Genomic DNA, 20,412 nt, shown 5'->3' on the forward strand with positions numbered 1-20,412 from the left:
TCCACTAAATTAGTACGGACATCATGTAATAGAATAACGATGAGATGTGTTGGCTTCCACTGAGAATAGGTGGGCTCTGATTTCGGTGGATCGAATCAGTTATGTTTTAGCAACAGAGTTGCTTAATTATTACGATATCCATCACATGATTTAGTTATGATGTGGACTGACTTGTATTTACAGTTTCTCGCAGTATAGCTGATTGCTATATGTCTATTAAATAAAACACCTAGATCTTGTTATGATACGTTAAGGACAATTAAAAAATGCATATACATAGGGTCCGTTAAAAAATGTCCTACGTAAGGGCGGGCTGGTATTGAATTTTTTATTTGAATTTTATGCTAATCTCAGTTAATGTACCAGCCAATATTCAATGAATTTGCGGCTACGCTAGCTTTTCTGCGACAAAACGTAGTAGACTTATTGATGACTACGGTCTATTGCTTTTGACTATATAGAGTCAACGTTTTTGCGAAATATGTTTAATCAAGAACATAATGGTATAGCCAAATCAACGTAATTAGAATGAAGAAAACTATACTAATGATAGAGAAATAATACGAAGTGAGGATTCCGCTAAATGGGTCTACAACAGCTGCAAGACCTCTTTAAGGCATCTAGAAAACGAGAGCTTTTCGAATCGTAGCCTTAGTCTGTAAGATTTGTTGAAAGTATACTCATATATTCGTATTATATCTATAGTATATTAAAGATACAGTATTCGCTTTCTCTATGCATATGTGAGATTCGCGGCTGTGATCGCCAATTACAGTGTGCAAGGAATAATTTGCTCAAAAAACTAATCCTTAGAGCGACGACACATCTGTAAACGTCTAAGACTTATAAAACAAGCTATATTCATATAGTTCTGATAGGCAGCCAGTTACGGGCTTGTTCACACACTTTCTAATCAAAGGCGGATACGAAGACGGCGTTTGTGTGCCTGAATGACGCGATCAGTAAAATCGATTAGCAAACTTTCTACGAAGTCTGCTTGTAATCGCCTGGTTGTTGTTTGTGGAAATATATTCAGCTTTAATTAGAAACATTCGTCTGTTATCTAACGTGGCTTTGTGCTTCTACACGGTGCACCTGTCCCACCCATCATAAAGATAGAGGGGTATCGGAGCAGTGCATCATATGATAGTAAATAGAAACAACTTTTTTCGAAATGTATGAAAAAAAAAAAATAAAACAACACCAGGCGCAAGAATTACAAATATTATTTCCGCTAAAATCAGAACTCCAAATTATCTAGAAGAGCCAGATAAAGAAAGTGGTTGACGGTAGAACAGATGTTCTACTAACGAGACCCATAAACGAGTACTTAAGCTAAGGTTGTGAAACTCGTTAATTAGAATTATAAGGATTGCTCGACAAGTAGTTTTTTTTTTTTGGGGGGGGGGGGGTAAGGTCAGACTACGTCGTTGCTATTATTCCAATGGCTCGATCGGATAAACCCGCAGTTCGTCGAAAATGCACAAAATCAATTAGTTACATGAGCCGGTTTCGCCCTACAATTATATCTAGGTAGGTAATTCTCCATGTTTATCTAACGAGCAGTATACATTCACTACGTTACATACCATATTTAGTATACCTTCGTATTCAATCATTTCGAAACAAGCGATTCTAGGGCACACTTCACTTGATAGAGCAGTTCCATCTGCGGTCACCTGATTTGAGCCCTCCGGTATGACGGAATAACTAATACCAATGATATCCTTGAGCTCACATTTAAGCAAAATTTAGCAGAATATTTCGCACAGAAAAATTTTCCTGGGACGTCGTAAACTTGGACGGCGTCAGTTTCAGGGACCTATCCTTAACACTGGTGAGGTGAAGCGAATCGGCTATACTCGAGAAGACTGTATCAAGTGATGAGCTATATCCATATTATAGAGCCATCGTTCGCTCGCTGCCATAACTGGCGGACATTGTCAACCAGGCTGATTTGTTTTTTTTAACTGTCTCTGACTTGGTTTTGAAACTCAAAGACAAACCTCCTGAAAAAGAGAATTATCGAGAAACAACCGCAAATTGAGCCCATAAAACCACATCGATAGAAAAACAGTAACTCAAAGCTGTCTGAGAGTCACTACCAGCGAACTCGACGGTTAAATGGTATAGATTGCGGAAGTGCCCTATAGGACGCCCACGCAGATTATGGTAAGTCTGTTTTTTGTAGGGATCGCTGTTGCTACTATTCGTGGAGGAAAGGGCAAGCCTTTAAAACTGTGTCATACCTGCCGTATCCATCTGTATGCTATAGAGACACAATCTCTCTATAATGATACAGTGGTCACCAGTTTGCCTACTGAACTTAGGGTGAACGTGAGGTGTTGTACGTTCAAAGCCGGGTGTAAACACGCTTTGTCTCGAGCTGGAAAGAGCCAGGCGTGGTAGTCTATTTCATAGCATTACAGTGTAGTTCAACTATGCCAATATTAAAGGCTTTCTAAGAACACATAATGCACAAAGTTTGAGTCAAAGAATATTTTGTACAGTTTAAGACGTCATTTCCATATCCCCTTTTCGCTCCTTCACTCCTCTTTAATATTATCTTCCCGCGTTTGTCTTTCATCTTCACCTCTAGGTGAATAGCCTGCTGTGGCGTGTTTTCGGAGGCCCTTGCAAAGAGGAGCCGACCGACGCGCATCCATCGCTCGTCGTGGTACCACCAGCTCGCCATCCGGACGCCGCCGAACATCACCGTCATAACCCTGTTGTCGTTGGTGTGCCTCATTCTGGACACAACCCGTTTGAGTATCTCCCTCTTTCGCTATCTTTTCCTTTAACAATTTCAGCTGACTCCACAACAATTGGAACAGCAACAACAACGGTTACGGCACATCTTGGACTTTTGGACACTGCAGATTCCGTCCCTTCTTTACCTACACCAGCGTTACTGCCTACTGCACAGTCCGCCGATTTCAAAGGCAGCAGTAGCAGTCTGATCTCGTGCGCGAATGCTCCAGCATCCCTGACTCCGACGACGCTTGCCATTCCAATCACACCCGCGGCTCCGTTAACGCCTGTGAGCTCGGCAGGCAGCGCGGTCAATCCCCAGAGTCCACTCAGACTTCCATCATCAGTTGTGCCTTGCACTTCTTCGGCGCTGTGTGCTTTTACTTCTATTGTAACCGGTCGACATTCTCAGTTTTTTCCTCCGTCTGCGTTACTTTCGACTCTCTGCGGTGCTCCGCCCCGATCGAGTGCGATTGGAGTTCACATCGGAGCACCGGCATCTTGCTGTTTTCTACCTCGCAGCCGGCCGCTAGCTGTGGGGCTCATGGACGCCCCTGCCAGCGCCGCTCATATTTGCGCTGAGCTATACAATCCGACGCAACAAACGTTTACGACCGACGTTATAGATGGCATTAGCCAGAGCCGCCCCAACAACGGGAACATGGGTGGACAGCAAATTAGAACAGGGGTAGGCGGTCTGAATTCCGCAGGTGACGGTGTCGGCGACAGCCACGAAAGCAGTCGTCACCATCAGCATCATCATACCCATGATACTCGAAATCATAGTCATCTATCAGGGATTAGCGAAAATTCTGTGACCTCTGCAACGGAAAACAAAGCGACGCTAGCTGGAAGCAATGAGGCCAACAATGGATACGCTATCGTAAAGGTACTTGCAGTAAATTATACAATTGAGGGTACGCAGCTGGTGTGCGTCGATAAACACAGACTAGCGAATATTAGATGTCTGAGGTATGTTATATAACTAAAATTTGTAATGCCACTTATCATTAAATGGTCAACTAACAGTGCTAACGGTAAAGAACTTGATTATTTCAACCGATACATGATTTCGCCCTGGCCAATTCTGATGTTTCAGCCTGTCACCGTCCTGACAAATCTGCAACGTGGCAACGTACCAACACAAGCACCAGTGACACTTATACGTAAGCATGATACTTTTGATACTCTACAAACACGTTTATATTTGAAACATTTGCTATTGTCAAACGTTTAGCAGTACACTACTGTAAAACGCATGTGTTGCTTTGTCGACAGCTACACTCTGATAGGAAATGTATACAAAACGTCGAAATTATTCTTCGAGATTCTCACATAACCACTTTTATTAAGTTCAGCTAAGTGTTCATGACACGAATAGATTAATTTCTCGAATAATTGAAGAATTTAGTATTAGTTAGTATTTTCGTTAACTTTTAGTAAAGTGAAATGCAGGCTTAGAGATGGATTTTAAGCGGATGCGAATCTTAACCGAGAAATTAGCTAAACAGTTTTTTGCGCTGAACTTCTGTGGATCAGAAACCGGAAGCTTAATTGAAGTCACTGCTTGTTATTTTAACGGGTGTTCTTTTAGTGCGATGCATCCATCAATTGGTAGCTCAGGGAGATCTGCCTAAAGAGCCGTTTGGTAAGTAAAGGAAATATTTAGATTCCGTTTAGACAAGTCCATTTACATTGGACAAGAATTTTTCAATCCATTTTTTTCGTTGCACTTATTTCTAAGTGATGTCTGTCAATATAAAAAGGTATCACTTTTAAAACTTCAACGTTTAGCTTTCGAATTAATATCGGCGCCCCTTGGTCTATGCGGGACAACATGCTTTATTTACTGTGCTTTATCAACCCGCCAAAGATTGATCTCGAATCTTGGCACACTCTACATAAAAGTTTGTGATATTCAGATATTCTAATCTGGTCGTACATGTGGTCGGTCTTCGACTACTCACATTGAAAAGACTTAAATAGACACTTGTATTTCATAAAATTTGTCGCACAAACATTCATATTATATCCAGACCATTACGCCTTTAAATACCTCCCTTTTCTAAAGAAGCTTTCCAATTCTAACACTGCAGCGGAGCGCCGCGTCGATCTGCAAGATAGTGAAGGTCTGACTCCACTCATGTGGGCTTCATTCCACGGCCAAATTTTAGCTGTGCGCCGACTTCTCGCGCAGGGCGCTGCCGTAAACGCCCGAGCACCTTTAGGGCAAAGCGCTCTTTTGTACGCTGCACATCGGGGGCATGCGGCCGTCGTGCGGGAGCTCCTCATACATGGGGCAGATGTTAATCAGTCGGATTCGGTAACTACAGAATGCACCGGAATATTTTCTGTGTAGGAAGTTCGCAGTTTTTCAAAATAATCGACAAACTACTGATCTTGAACTCTTATTCACTTTTAGTGATAGTGGCGAAGTACTAAGATGCGTATCGAGTTTGTCAAATTGATAGATATATATTCTTTAAATTGTCAAATAACATTTTGCTATATATATATATATATATATAGCAAATACAAATATATACATATGCCTTTTTTAAATAACGAACCTTAATAATCAAACGACGAGCATTGAACCACAATTTTGTTCTGGCAGGACTCGTGTACAGCCCTGATGTATGCAGCGGTCGGAGATCACGAAGAAGCCTGTCGTGACCTACTCTCAGCTGGAGCTAGCCTGGCATATATTAACGAATTCATGGATAGCGCATACGACCTTGCCATAGCTTATGACAGCCAACACGGTAAGTACTTAAAAATAGTTGCAATGGCATAGTGGCGTTGTGTGACGCACCTTGCTAAAAAGAGGAAGGCAAATATACGTTCTAAGTTAACGATGACGAACTGCAGTGCGCGCGAAAGTTTTGGTTCTTTTAACTGTTGTTGACCTGCCAGATTCGAAAAGTGCACCTTTCTACCGAGTTTATTTATCAAATAAACTGTGTCAATAGATCATGACGAGGTTATAGTCGAATTTGAGTTTGGCATCAATTTTTAAAGCATACAGGAGTTGCCTCTCGCAAGCTCCAAAAAATAATAAGATTGTACGCAAAATCTTATATTAGAATAACGGCGAATTTTACGTCGCTACTTTTTGCATGCAACAAATTGTTACAATTTTATTGTTTTTACTTAATTTATTTCTGCCTCGCTTAGAAGCTGATCGTATTCATTAACTCTAAAACGAGCCACAATGCTCAACTGATGAAAAAGACTTGTTAGTTTAATCTGTTATAAATATCGCTTAACCAGTATACTGACACTGTTAGAAGCTGTCCTAATAGTTTCGCTTAAAGTTTTAAACTAGCATGTGATTTTTCACCGGACTACATTTGTTCTCCATATGCGCTACTCAAGATGAGTCGGTGTCAAAATCTTTTCCGTCATTTTCCGTCATGAAAAAAGTATGTTTAAGCAAAAGGGCCACAACTGCAGTTTAAATTAATTAGGTCTTGTTAATCTTTTCCTCTATTGTTCTAGCCCTCGAAGTCTTCGACAACCACTTGATGAGTCTGTTTAATTAGCAAGGATCTACAATTGATACTTTAGGCCTCTGACTTTGAAAATCGCTGCATCCTGGGCACGTTCATGCCAGCCCGAGTACTTCAGGCACATCGAGCGCTGAAAGAATTCCGACAATCGAAGAACCATTCAGTGTGTGGACGTCTATCGTTATGCAAATATTCAACTAATTAATTCAACAGAATAAAAGTTCTCAAGGCTACAGAACCGGTTAAACAGAAGCAGTTGCAGCTTCCATTGGAATCTCTGATTACGGTTCCTTCTCTGTTATAAGCAAAGCGCCGGAGAAGACCATGCGACTCTCGATTCTCCAGTCGATCATCCATTAAAGAATAGTAGTGAACTGCATACACGATCACTGAACGCTAGCCGGAACTACCACGTTAAATATTATTATTATATTCAGTTACGTTATGTACGGCTACTCTCAACCAGTGAGGACTTAGCCGTTCGATGCATAAAGGCTACTCCCAGGGAGTAACCTTCTATTAGTCGATACTTCATTCCATATAAAGTTCTTTAAATAATATAGCGATGTCATAGAAATGATAGATGACAAATTTTTACGAGAGCGAATGTGTTGATAACATGCCGAAACGTCGAAGCTACCGCATGCACACGCTGTTGGGGTAGAATGAGATCGAAAAATTTTACGAATCGTTGAAACCCATGTAAGTCAATTGACGTAGGTAAAATATTTTGTGCAAAGCTTTTATTTGTTAGAACAGCCTTTACCAATTCATACCTTACTCATTACGGTGAGTTAGGCTACAGCAGAGAGTTCAAATAAGTTAATAATTGTTAATTAATACACTAGTAATAACGATAGTTCTTTGTTGCACGGGTCGAAAACAGCCAGTGATTCTTTCTGATACAGCTTTGCCAACGACTACAACATATCTTGAGGTAGTTGCACTTTCTCTTTAAGTGCACCTGGTTTCCTGCGACAATTGTACGGACCTGTGATCTTTTTTTTTAGGAGGTTGAGGGAAAATGCATTATGCAAACCAGACTTCACAACTGTGTTGTTTATCTGATACTGTAGGACTCTCACCCACTAAACCCTGGACCCCTCAGAGACTTGGGCTTTGGTTCGGGATATAGTTTAATATTACTTCGAAGCCATAGCTTGAAGGAACGGGCGTTGGGCTACTATCCCCTTTGTCACGTTCCGATCCATCCTCCGTTCGAGCTCCCCTCCTCCCCGGTGTGCAAAGGTCCGGGCGGGATCTTGTGTTCTGCTCTCCCATTAAAGCCGGCTGTAGAACATCGGATCCTTGCTCGTTTCGAACTTGTCCTTCCGTTATTCTCTTGCGGCGTACCCTTTCGAGCCTTTCCTTTTTTTTTCATAACGTCGTCAAAGAAGGCCGTAACCTTATTTCAGTTTCCTTTGTCCTTTGTCATCATTTCCACTTTATGCTACCCTTCATTGATACCTCTCTGTGTCTGCTTATCTCTGACCCCATTTAGTGCCTGACAGTAAAGCACAATGTGCTCTACTCCATCTGTCATGCCCAACGCGCAGAGTACACAGGTGTCCGCTTGCGCTTTGCCGATCTTTGCCATGTAGGTCTGAAACTGTCCGTGGCCCGACAGGACCTAGCAGGAGTGATACGTAAGCTCTCCATGGGTACTGCGAGTCCATTCCTTGATATCTAGAATTAAATGCCGGGTCCAGTTGCCCGGAAACTCTCCTCTACTATTGGCTTTCGGAGTTTCCCCACTGTCGCTGCCACTTGTCCATCGTGGCTGCGCGGGCCATGTTATCGTCGTTATTTACGTTTCTCAGATGACGTTCCGCTCTCTCGCTGGCGAGCAGGTCCCATAGAACCATTCTAGCCAGCACTAGAAGAGCTTCGATTGAAACGGTTCTGTACGCTCTCGCTACGCGTATTCCTGCTATCTTTTGAGCGGCTAGCAGCACCTCGCGGTTGGCTTTTGTTCTCAGCGCTATATCTGCCCACACTAGGGCGGCGTAAAGCGCTGTAACCTCTGCTACAGAAGCTAGAAGTCTCCGATGGCCCTCAGAGGCTCCCCCTCCTCTAGGCAGAATGTGAAACGAGTTGACGGCTATTCTTCCTGTCTTGGCGGCTACATATTTAATGTGTTCCCCTCTAGACATCGCGGTGTCCAGCGTCCAAAGAGGTATTTTGCTTTTCTCTGGATACTGCTTCCCAAAAAGAGGTTGACCTCTCTAGTCTTCTTTTTGCCAGTTAGGTATACTGCTTCTGTCTTCTCAGCGGCTAGCCTTAAATAGTGTTCTTCCATCCACCGATTTACGAGTTCAAAAGAGTCATTTGCTTTATTTTCTATGTCATATTCTGTCCGGGCCCTGACAGTAAGAGTCAGATCACTGCGTATGCAATAGTTTCTACCCCATCCGGTAAATCCGCCATTTGTACACGCCATCGTAGGCTAGGTTCCACAGTGTTGGTCCAAGCACCGATCCTTGTGGTGCCCTAGCTGTGACCCTGTATTTCGTCTCGTTCTCCTCAAATCTTCTGTTTTCTAAATACGAGCTGATGACTCTGCGTAGATGCGTGGATATCCCCTTCTCCTCCAGTGCGGCCATCAATTTTCCCCAATTCATGCTATTGGAGGCATTTCAAGCATCCAGCAGAATAAGAGGCACGAAGTTTCTAGTCTTCAGCTTCCTCTTCATCTCCTCCCTCTCTATCTTGGGGTTCCTGTTTACAGCTTCGAGTGTTGAACGCTGATTCCTGAAGCCGTATTGTGCCTCTGACACAGCTTCTTTTTCTTCAATCTCTTTGGTCAACCGGGTAACTATGATGCTCTTCATGGCCTTTGCAGCTGTGTTCAGCAGGCAGATCGGTCGAAAAGCCGTCGACCCTGCTTTATTTCCGGGCTTTGGGATCAACACTAAGCTTGCTTCTTTCCATACGTCCGAAAAAAATCCCTCGCCGGAGGACATCATTCGCTAACTTTTGAAAGATCTTCGGCAATTTTTTTTTATTAACATCCGGACCACCTCTGACGGGACGCCGTCCGGTCCAAGCGCCTTCCCTGTCGCTAGTTTTTTTCTTGCTTCTGCCACTTCTTCAAGTGTCACTTCAGGTATATCCCCTTCGTTAACCTCGAACACTGCGTCACCCCTATAGGGCTGCGTTGAGAATACTCTTTACCGCGTTCGCTACTATGGCAAATTTGGCAAAAATTGGCAAAGTCGCTATGGCGATTTTGTCTTTATTTTGTTCATGACAATTTGGTACGAAAATCCGAAACCGTCTCGATCGACTGCCTCAATCAGTTTCTGCCAGGGTCTTTTCTTGCTTCGTCTTATGCATTGTTTTAATTTATTTCGGACATCCTGGTACTCCCGGAGCTGTTATGACGCTCATTGTTCTGTTTCTGGTTGTAAGTTGTTCGCGCGTCCTTGCCAGCTTCTTGTTCGTGCGTAGATGCGTCTTTTCCTCCATGTTTTCCTGACCTCTGCAATTTCCTTGTTCCACATGTGTTTTGGACGGTGAGGGTGCCGCCTGCTCGATGGATGCGATCGGCTTTAGAGCAATTCATCGATCATTAGCTACATGAGCTGCTGCGCTTCTATCTGTATTCCTCCATTTCCCGTTCCCTGTGCCATTGTGTTCGCGCCTTCTGTCTCTCTTCACAGGATGGTATGATCTAACTTCCTGGCTTGCCATATTCGTGTTCCTCTCTCTCTCTCTGCCTTCTGGTGGGCTTATTTAAACGACGTGGAAGGATATGTAGCGCTGATCACTGCCGCTTTCCTCTTCGTCCAGTACCCTCCACCCTGTTGTAGAGACTGTTGCGGTATTGTTTATCAGCGTGAGATCTATGGCAGATGGGTAACCTGGATGTTCGCAGGTGGGAGTCTCGCTTCCGTTTAGAGCTACGAGTTTATCCGCTGCCATCCATTCCCGCATTACCGATCCTCTCCGATCATTATTTCTGCTTCATGTTACAATCTTTGAGCTGAAGTGCCCCGTGATGATAATCCTTCTCCCCGTCCTTTGTTTTTGTATGCTTTGGCCAAGGTCATCTAAAAAGCTTTCGAATTCCTCTGTTGATCTGTTAGGCGAAAAATAGTATGAGTAGAGGACAGCCACGTTTTCGAGTACCACCCCGACTAACCCGTTTCCTTTTCCATTTCCTCGTATCATCGCTTTCCCTTTGCCGTACCAATATATGGCAGTGTTTTTTCTTTCGTCCGTCACTACAGTCCCCTTTGTAGATCCTATTCTTTTAGTGTTTGGTTCTGAAAGCAGGCATAGGTGTGTGCCGTATTTTTGGGTCATCACTTCTAATAGGTCGTGGGTGATAGGCAAGCGCTTTAAGTTAATCTGTAAGAATCTGAACGTTATCTGTTTCTGTTTTCGTGACACCGCTTCGGGTCGTTTAACAGTCTCTTTAGTCACCGACGTTATGAAGTTGTCTTCGTCAACTGTCGGTCTGTTTGTGCTCTTCCTCTTCTTCTGTGCTTTTCCATCCTTTTCTCCATCTGCCGTATCGATAGCCACTTCTGGCTCCGTAGCTCTTTTTCGGGAAGAGGGCGCCTTTGACGTTTTCCTACCCTCTCTCTTCAGTGTGTCTTGGACTCGATTCACTAGTGTCCGATGTTTGGGGCATTACATTGGTGTGGTTCTGTGGCCTCGCACACGTAGCAGTAAGGGGTCGGCCTGTCACAAGCATTGGCTGGATGTCCAGTATTTCCGCACCGCAAGCATCGTATTCCGTCTGATTTGTCTTCTTCCTTGCATTAGTAGGCTTTGTGACCTACTTTCTGGCATTGAAAACGGTTCAGTATGCGGACGCAGTCTTTTATCTAGCATTTGTAGGGCCCCATTTGCACTATCCTGCCGCTTTTTAGGCCCTTTGCCAATGCGGTTGGAATTTGTCTCTGCTGCCCCGTGACTGTCTAGGGTCCCCGGCTATTATTTCTGTACTTGCCGGTAATCTCAATGCGTTTTTGATATCAGTTGCCATTCTGCTTCCCATAGGCAGAGGGTCCACATCCTATATGGCCATAGTACGCAAATTTGGCGTGCTTTGAGGTTGTACGTCCTCGGTTTATTTTTTTGTGCAGAGCTCCATTTCACACCCAAGATGTTTGTCGTACACTTCGAGCAGTTTCCTAGTGACCCCGTTCTCTGCTTGGTCGGTCACTTGGATTGCAGGTGTTCCTTGTCCTCTTTCTTTCTTTATGGCTTTGACGACATTTTTGATCATTTTTGTTAGACCCTCTTCTGTCTCTCCTTTGTTAATTATACCTACTATCATTTTTCTGGCTGCGTCCTTTGGGATCTCATCCCCATCCGCTCCCCCTATGATAAGGCAGAAGGCATTATAACTCGTGAATACTGCAACACTACCGGCTATCAGTTTTGCTGCCTTTGCTGCTCCGTTGATTTGAGCATTTAGTTGTTTCAACAGCTTTTGATCCTTCTCGAGGTCCTTCTCTATAATTATCGACCTTGTATCTCTGATAGCAAAGATTTTTTCTTTTGTTACTTTAACTTTAAGGCTTTTTAAGGCCACCTCTCCTTTGCCGCTAACCTAAGGTCGTCTTCTGTTTTTGCTGCGGGTATTTTTGCCTCTAGTTCCGCCTCTATCCTCGCGTCCTCGATTTCTTGTAGACATTCTTTTTCAGCTGCCTTATCGCATCTATTGCAGAGGACGCCCTCTTTATTTATGCCTTATGTAACACTAGTGCCTCTAGCGTTATAGCATTTTGTTCCTTCAATTTTTCTTGTCGCTCGAGCGCAGCCTTCTTCCTCAGTCCCTCTGTCCTGACCAGGGTTCTGGCCGCTCTGGCTAGTTGCCTAGCGTTTTCCTTGATGTCACAGGGTGTGATCTTGTGCTTCTTACACAAGGAGTCCAGAGAGTTTTGTCACTGCTTCGATGCCTCACCTATGCTTTTTGATTCTAACAGTATTTCCTCTTTGGTCTCCTTTCGCCTTTTGTCCGATGGGTTTATCTCCCCCATGTTATCTGGTGAGACTACTTTTCACATCTTTTTTTTCCGAGTGTACCTGTTCTTGCGTTTTAAACGGGGTTGCCCCCTCGCGATTTACGTGCATCTCAAGCATCTCTTCTTCGTCTGGTATTTCAACCCTCCGTACCTACTTTTGGGGGTTCGTCTGGGTGGGCCATTGAGATTGGTCCAGCCTGTCCCCCTGTACCATCCTTATCAGTTGCCTGTCTCGGTCTTGTTGGCGTCCGTTCCATCAGAGAAGACTTCTTAAAAGGGTCCTTCCTTTCCACTTCTCGGTTTCTCCCTTGTTCGCTTTCTCGTGTGCATCATTTCGTCTTGGAGTGGAAGCCCCGTCCGCCAGTGGCACTTTGGTACCAGCTTTTACTTTTGTCTTATTTTCCATGTTTTAAGTCCTTTGTATCTTAACTGGCTTCTGGGTCGCATACAGTGTCGATCGTTCAAGCCATAGGCATTTTGACGTATATTTACCAATAGGTGACTTTCCCGCGTGTGGCCTCAGCAATGCTCCCTGAGTACTGATGCAGGGTCCCATTCGGTCACCATCCGGCACTGCAACAATATCGGGATTTTCGGTCAGATGATGGGGCAGTCAGGTAGTGTTGGCTGGACGCCCGGGCCCCTGTACGATCTGCCAGACTGTCAGTGCCTCACAGTTTTAGAGCGGTACCCTCACGTATGTCCCTATCATGCGTTTTGTTATATTTCTTCCAGCTTGTCGGTTCCATGTCTTCCTGTCGTTGCTCCTCTGCTCTTCGCGTCATTGAAGTCTCATATACTTGGCTCTTTTCCGCTGCGAGAGCCCTCAAGGGGCCACCGTCTCTGGTTTACGCCGGGGTCAGGAAACGGTGAGAGTTTCCCTGAGGGCCGGATATCATTTACCGGTACCCATCATATCTGATAGGCATTCCCCTATCCGCCATCTGGGGACGCGTCCGGTAGGAGTCCAGCAACCCCTGCCCGTTCCTTTGTTAGGGCATTCCTGCCTCGTTCATCGGTCGGGGCCTTCCGGGACGGGCCTGTGATCTATACTGCCATAAACTGTCCCATATTGGTTACTGTAACTACTATTACTTGCTTTGAATGTGTATGATTGTCCATCTCTTGTGGATTCAAAGTTGGAAAACAACATCAGCGGGACATCTAACCGCGTTTAACGAAATAGCAACTTGGGCAGCGATTGCTCGGACTTTTGGTTAATCGACGTATTAGAAAATATTCAACAGTTAGATGGAATAGTTAAACCGCAATTATTATACTGGCCAGATATTTTCAGAGCTATAGCGGAACCTATTGGCCTATATAATTAAGTGGTTATAGTTACGGCACCTTGTAAGCCTGCACAAAATGAGAATTTTCTGCAACCATTATTTGTATTGATATAAAATAATCTAAGATGGTATATTCATACCGTCTTAGATTATTTTTCTAAGCTAAAAAAGCTTGCAGCCGATTTATAAATCCCGAGATAGGCGTTACGCTGAAGTATTGTCCTTAAGGTTGTGTTGACCTTGAATGAAGTGGTGGCCAGCGAACCTTTTTGCGATCACCTCCGGGGCCAGCAAATTCAGACTTTTTATAGCACGATACCTTGTGGTCGTGGGTCTGTCTTCTTCTTTCATTGTGTTCACCTTTTTTCTATCGGATTATACTTTTTCCAGCTGGTGTTCGTTGCTTTTTGATTCTATCGATGTCCTATCCATTTTATGTGTGCCACCCAGGCGGCTGTACGCATTCAGTCAGAAACTGACAGGCTGATAAACATTAATCTATCATATAAACGATTTTGGCTGAAACTTAACTTTGATTGATCAGCCTAGTCTAGGGATATTATTGTTAGCACATTATTGATATCTCATTATATATATATATATATATATATATTATATATATATATATATATATTATGGGAGAGGTTGACACAACAGGATGTTGTTATTGCTGGTGATAACGGTGTCAACTAACTGTGACCATGAAAATATTGCAACGCCAGCAAATTAAAACATCAACAAATTTGGCTGTATATCAGTGTATTATGTACTTCCACTTAAATTTTAGCCGCAAGAATCCTACACAACGAATTCTCGTATTCCTCTAGTTACGCGAATCTTTTTTCAGTAGTAATATTGCACCATGTAGCTGATGCATTGAGTCGGCATATTTTCGTCTTAAAATAATTTTTATAGACTGGCGTTGGAATTTTTGTGGAAAATTTTTTACAAACGGGACCAAGGGCGGCCCTATCTATTAGAGTTCTATATATATACTATAATAGTATTAAAAGAATTGTGTACTCGCATTTTGAATATTCGTTGGTGGGTGGTACGTAAAGCTTGAATGAGGAATTGACTTCCTTTGAAACAAAAACAATAATGTAATATTTTTTAATCTTTCAGTGAAATAACAATGACTGATATATAGGTACTACCAGCAGACCTACGTGACAATATAAATATATAAAATATTAGAAGCATATAAAATTCTATTACATGTACTAATAGTAATGACTGAGTTAGTGTCTAAAAACTCAACTGCTATAAATATATCAATGTATAGAGTAAACGTAATGTATATTTTTAGGAAAAGCTAGGGAAGATTTTAATTGTTGAAAGGGTAAAGAGCAAGTATCTCGGTGTTGCTGTGGTGAAAGTAAGACATGCTTTACAAAATATGTTTAGAGTTTTTAAAAGACATATTCCTTGTGTACCACAGCAAACAATGAATCAATAAAACACTACAGAAGCTCCCTCTTGTGAAGAGAGAGAAGGCAACTTTACTCACTCCAGAAGGAATTATTGTGAATCAAAGGATGTAGCCTCAGCCATGGGTACATCTGTGTGGTACCAGCCTGTGAATAAAAAGTCATCTCTGAATAGATGAAAACGGTATGGAGAAAAATGTAGTTCCTTCTCTTGAAAATTTCTGTCATCTATTTATTAAAATCATGGTTTTGCTGTCGGGTAACGAAAGAAACACGTCATTTTCCAGCTTCAGTCTTCTGTCAACACCGTCGTCTGACTAACCAAAACTGCTTGGTTAAATGTTCGATTCTCATTAGCTAAAGCGTTACTCAATTAGTGTCACAGTGTAGTATGGTCTCCTTTCGGGTCTTTTTGGGCATGCGTTGCCTGTATAAATGAAACGAACCGATCAATTAAGTAAACCCAAACAAACAAAATACATAGAAATGATCATAAAAAATCCGGATTCTATATTAAGGATCTGAAACCAACTTGAAATTGAAATGCTCATGCACGCATCTTCACTCATTTTAAGCTTGAATATCTCCCGTGACAGCTTAGTGGGTAACGCATTTGCCTGCTATGCTTATGGATACATTGTGGCCCGAACCCGGGCATAGACAAACTTGGTTTCATGCTAAGAGCCAGCCGTCTCATGGAATGCCTAATGGCGATACCGGATGCAAAAACTTGAAATATGAAGGCTTGAATATCTAAAATCTTGAAGGCGCGGTGACTGTATCCTTTGCTTGTCCTGCCTTAAAAGTTTTTTATGCTTGTAGTAGGTGTACAAGCGTTCTCAACGTAAACAGTTCAGGCTTCAAGAGTAAACTCTTTTAGACGTAAGCTACTTTGTTCTCATAAAACTGACGATACTGTAGAAAAACCCATTTTATGCTCAACATCATTGAAATACCATAAAGGAAGCTTTGTTCACATCCTTAGAAAGCACTGATCCTTGAAAGTACGTGATTACGTGAACATACATCGTTTCCGCAATGAAGAAAAAAGAGTCCGATATAAACCCAAATCAAGTCTCCCTAATATGAATGATAGAAATAATTCTTATCGCTATCTTGCTGAAAAAAAGTTGCGACACAGCAGCGTAGGCTGTACGGCATAATGTCTGCTCGGGGCATCACTCAGTGGTAAAGGAGGCAACTCCCAGCACGGTACTAAGGTCCCCCCCAATATTCTTGAGCAAGAAGAATATCACACAGTCTGTATAATACTAATTTGAATTTTGTAAGTTTATTAAGAAGTTAGTGCCAGTTACGAAAGGTCTGAGAAGAAGAAAAAAGACGAAGTATAAACTTTACAACTGGGACATTGTTTTGTCCGAAAGGAGAATGCGAAATGAGCACTTTCTCATAATAAGGTACCTGGTCATATTGAGGCAAAACTTGTGTAATCGATACTACGAGTAACTAGCCATGAATCAGTGAGGTAACCGTAGATGACGCTGGGGTCGCTGCCGGTAATGTGATGTCAAAATAAATGTGGGTGGAAAAGAAATATAAAGAACCAAAGACAAAATAGAAATTAGTCAGAAAGAAAGAGTTTATGGCACAAAGGAACGCTAGATAGAGAAGCCAGGTATGTTAGACAGCATATTTTTCGAAACAAGAGCTAGCTAGTGAAAACGGTATAAGACGGCAGGACCCTCGTATATACAGATTTACTGTTACTCTAAGGATGCTACGCCGCATCGGTGACGTTGTTGGCTATCAAATTACGTCTACATATATATATATATATATACATATATATATATAATGCTGATGGTAGTATAAAACTAAGTAAATGACAAATATAATCTGAAGGTAGCGGCGAATAAAGTGAAAATTGTTTATTAAAATGAAATGATTATTGTCACACTATACGTAGGCCTAAAAGGCTAATGTTCACCTCTTTTCGCATAGAGAAATGCCACCATGCACGTCAAAGGGCATGAGATTAAAATCGTTCACATGCAAAGTATCTTTTGCTTTTTTTTTGCTTTGTTGATCGCAAACAATACGGCGCTGAAAAGTAACGATTGCGAAACACTAAATTAGACTTGATTTTTTTAATAATTAATTAACGAAAACAGTGCGTCAGTATATTTTAGCCTCATATTAGTACATGTCTAGAAAGAAGCACTAACAGTTCTAGGATGGGACGATAAAAACAGCCGCTCCGGCAAAGACAGACAAAACAATCTATATATCGTCTATACTAGTGTGTACAATGGCTAATATAAAAATGTATTTTAGAGTCGATGGAAGTGTTACACGGATATACATACATCCCGTTACACACATTACACATAAAATTGAGTTGGCAAACCGTCGAGGACAAACAAACAGACAAGTGGCCGATTACAGAGAGCCCTACAAAATTTTTGCGGCAATTGGAGCTAAAGCCGAATAATAAGCCGGAAATATATATATATATATATATACATATATATATAACTGCACACGACTGTTGTTCAATTGTTGAGAAGTTATATATCTACATAACTTAAAAAAGTAGATACCAAAAAGATAAGTAGGGACTACGTAATTGTAATATTGACGGCTCCATATCTTGTCGTCGCCTCTTTGACTCTTTGACGCCGAAACTTGAGGGTTTTGGAGGGCCTCTGAGCAAAGAACCAACTTAAATTTTTATAATAAAGTATATTTGAGTGTGTCAGTGAATGAGCGGATGCGTGGGAGAACTGAACAGAAGAAGCGCCGATGAACAGATGTGTCGGGCTCATGTAGAAAGATCGGGAAGATTTGATGCATCGTGATTGATATATTGTTTACGTTTTGAACAGATAACTATGAAGACTTGATTTCTGTTGATGATGTGGCCATATATGACCAATAAACTGGAGTAATGCCAGCATAGAATAAAAAATATTGATGATGATTGCACTAATAGTGATCATCATAATACCGGCTGATATATTATTTACTCGGAAGGTAGCATGATGTTATCATGATTTAACACTAATACATGGATTATAGTTTACGCATATTTGCAAATATTAACACACGCATAAATATTGCTTTACATATGTAAAAGATAAGCAGCTCATAAGATCACTCTGAGTGTCTATATAATTGTTTATGTAATAACTGGGTGAAATTGCATAGTTTCTACAATATTGGGAAAATTTTAATTAAAAGGAAAGGAAGCTGGTGACAACCGAACGCATGAAATGCAAAATCCGAAGGAAAAAACAGAAAAACCAACAAATAAACCATAATAGACACAAACACTAATTATTGATTGATGTCCTCCGCTTCTCTGTGATTTGCTCTTGTGATATATCGCACACGATTAAAGCGGCGGGGGACGACATGAGGTTGCCCTAGGCTAACGATCATCCTCGCAGATTATTTTTTTCGCTACCCATTATCGCAGTGTCCCTCAGATACATACTAAAACATTTTGTTTTGTGCTTGATAGTATATATCAAAAAGGTATTCATAAAAGGCTTCGAATTTTATCGCGTAAAGTCCAGTTATTGGCTTGGCTTGTAACATCTGTCTGTGTGTTATCCATTGGCCAAAGTTCAGAAGATTCGAACGTGCGCTTTGCATTTTACAAGTATTTTAAGGTAAGAAACTTTCAGCCATGTTTGGCTTTTTTTTTTAAAAAGGGAGTACCGGTAGCAGTAAGTTTAATGTCCTGTGTTTAGAGTAAACTACTCACAAGCGGTGCCAATGCTGGAGAAGGCTTTTGAATCAGAATACTAATTCAGAATTTTAATAAGATTAATTATCCATTGGGCATCTAGGGCCTTTTTTCATCTCGCAGCGATTTCCTGTAAAAAGTCCAACTAACTCTACACTGGGTAATCACATTTATTATAAGATAGACATACACCAAGCGCAAAACTGGTTGCCTTCTAGAGAGTAGTTTGTCGTTTTTATTGTTCAAGAGAAACCTCATGGAGTTACGTACTGATCCAATGCAAGATCTTTAGTTAATGGATGATCAGTCATACTCTAGGGCATTTTAGGTAACTTAGGCATTTTCCAATTTTGAAATGGGCGGCGGCAGTCACTGTCTTCGCAATAGACATCCGCAATTGTCGATAGTGAAACAGAAGAACAACTTTTTGCGTCGGGTTTTCATGTAGCGCGGGATGGTTGAAACTACGTTGAAATCGCTGCGAAAAAATAAATGCTTTACGCTTTAGACGTCTAACTTGTTAGCGACACTATGGGAGAATATATACATATATATATAAGAATGGATAACGAGTGTAACTATTTACAATACCATGATACAATTATAATAATTGTAACAAAGGTTATGATAATGATATTAATAATAATAAAGTATTATATTATCAAAATCGTTATTATTACTACCTGAACGGGCACCATGCTATATAAATTGAACGTACTTTGAAACTATGAAGTAAAATAAATAATAAATTGTCGCTGTTTGTCGCTAAAAAATTGTCAAATGTTTTTTTTTTACTCTAGCTTTGGCCCCTATCTCGTTTCTCATGGCATTTTATAAAAGCTATTTATTAATATTTGTTATATTAAGAATATAATACTTTCCAATGCACGTTTTGAACGCTTATTTACAGACTGTCGTGAAACGATTTTATGTTTTGAATTATCAAATGGATATATATAGGAAGTACAGCACAAAAATGAGCTGTGAACGAGAATTATGAAATTATTTTCACTGGCCTTATATATATAGCATAAAATAACGTGACACACTAAACTATAGCTTTTTTGTACATGCTTAGTTCATTTATTTTATATGTAAATGCGATTATCATTACACCACGATTATCTATTACCTACTATAATTTTGATAAAAGGTTACTTACTCCACTGCTGTAGAAGTCTGGGTCAATAAAGTCTAAGAAGTTTCAAAAAAAGAATCTAAAATCATGTTGACATTCGAATAATTTTCTGCTTAAGAAGGTGTCGACATTTTGAAATTTGTTAGTCTGTAGAGGCAATATCGAGCGAGCACTGTAAATGATAGAGAGCTTCCTATTCTAACTCCTACGTGTTTGCCACTGTGATTCTTGTGGTGTAAATTTGAATATTGTCGTACAATAGGAGCACCTATATATAGGTGCACCTATATTCAGTAATCTTGGCTGCTTAATTCTTAATTTTTTATCATCTCCTTTAATTGCTGACAATACACTTCAGCCGTGATCGACGAAGTAGGATTCATAAATCGTACTGAGTAACACCTGCATTAATTAGTCTACCAAACAAACACAATAAGTTTTTGCAGTTATACGTTTGCCTTGGGGTGATGTTCTGCCGTTCAGGTGCATTCACTCTCTGATGTTACTGTTTGCGATTATTGAAAAGTATCAATTTTTTATCACGAGTAAAATTTTATGCAAGAATAGGTCACTGTTCTAACGTAAAAGCAAAGAAA

The 20,412-nt window shown here is 41.2% G+C and overlaps 1 protein-coding gene across 2 annotated transcripts in view; it reads left to right on the plus strand.

Annotated features, from left to right (window-relative positions):
- The window catches only part of LOC111267610 (uncharacterized), a 27,980-nt gene extending 8,529 nt beyond the window's left edge, over positions 1 to 19,451 (plus strand). For both annotated transcript variants that reach the window (XM_022845929.2, XM_022845928.2), the window contains 6 exons: positions 2,600 to 3,640; positions 3,851 to 3,917; positions 4,346 to 4,399; positions 4,848 to 5,074; positions 5,369 to 5,516; positions 6,253 to 19,451. In XM_022845929.2, the coding sequence (XP_022701664.1) occupies positions 3,296 to 3,640; positions 3,851 to 3,917; positions 4,346 to 4,399; positions 4,848 to 5,074; positions 5,369 to 5,516; positions 6,253 to 6,296 (885 nt within the window). In that variant the 5' untranslated portion in view covers positions 2,600 to 3,295 and the 3' untranslated portion in view covers positions 6,297 to 19,451. The remainder of the gene's footprint in view (positions 1 to 2,599; positions 3,641 to 3,850; positions 3,918 to 4,345; positions 4,400 to 4,847; positions 5,075 to 5,368; positions 5,517 to 6,252) is intronic.
- Positions 19,452 to 20,412: the final 961 nt, after the last annotated feature.

This window comes from Varroa jacobsoni, unplaced genomic scaffold (genome assembly GCF_002532875.2).
Source record: "Varroa jacobsoni isolate VJ856 unplaced genomic scaffold, vjacob_1.0 scaffold_1203, whole genome shotgun sequence".
Classification (NCBI taxonomy): domain Eukaryota; kingdom Metazoa; phylum Arthropoda; class Arachnida; order Mesostigmata; family Varroidae; genus Varroa; species Varroa jacobsoni.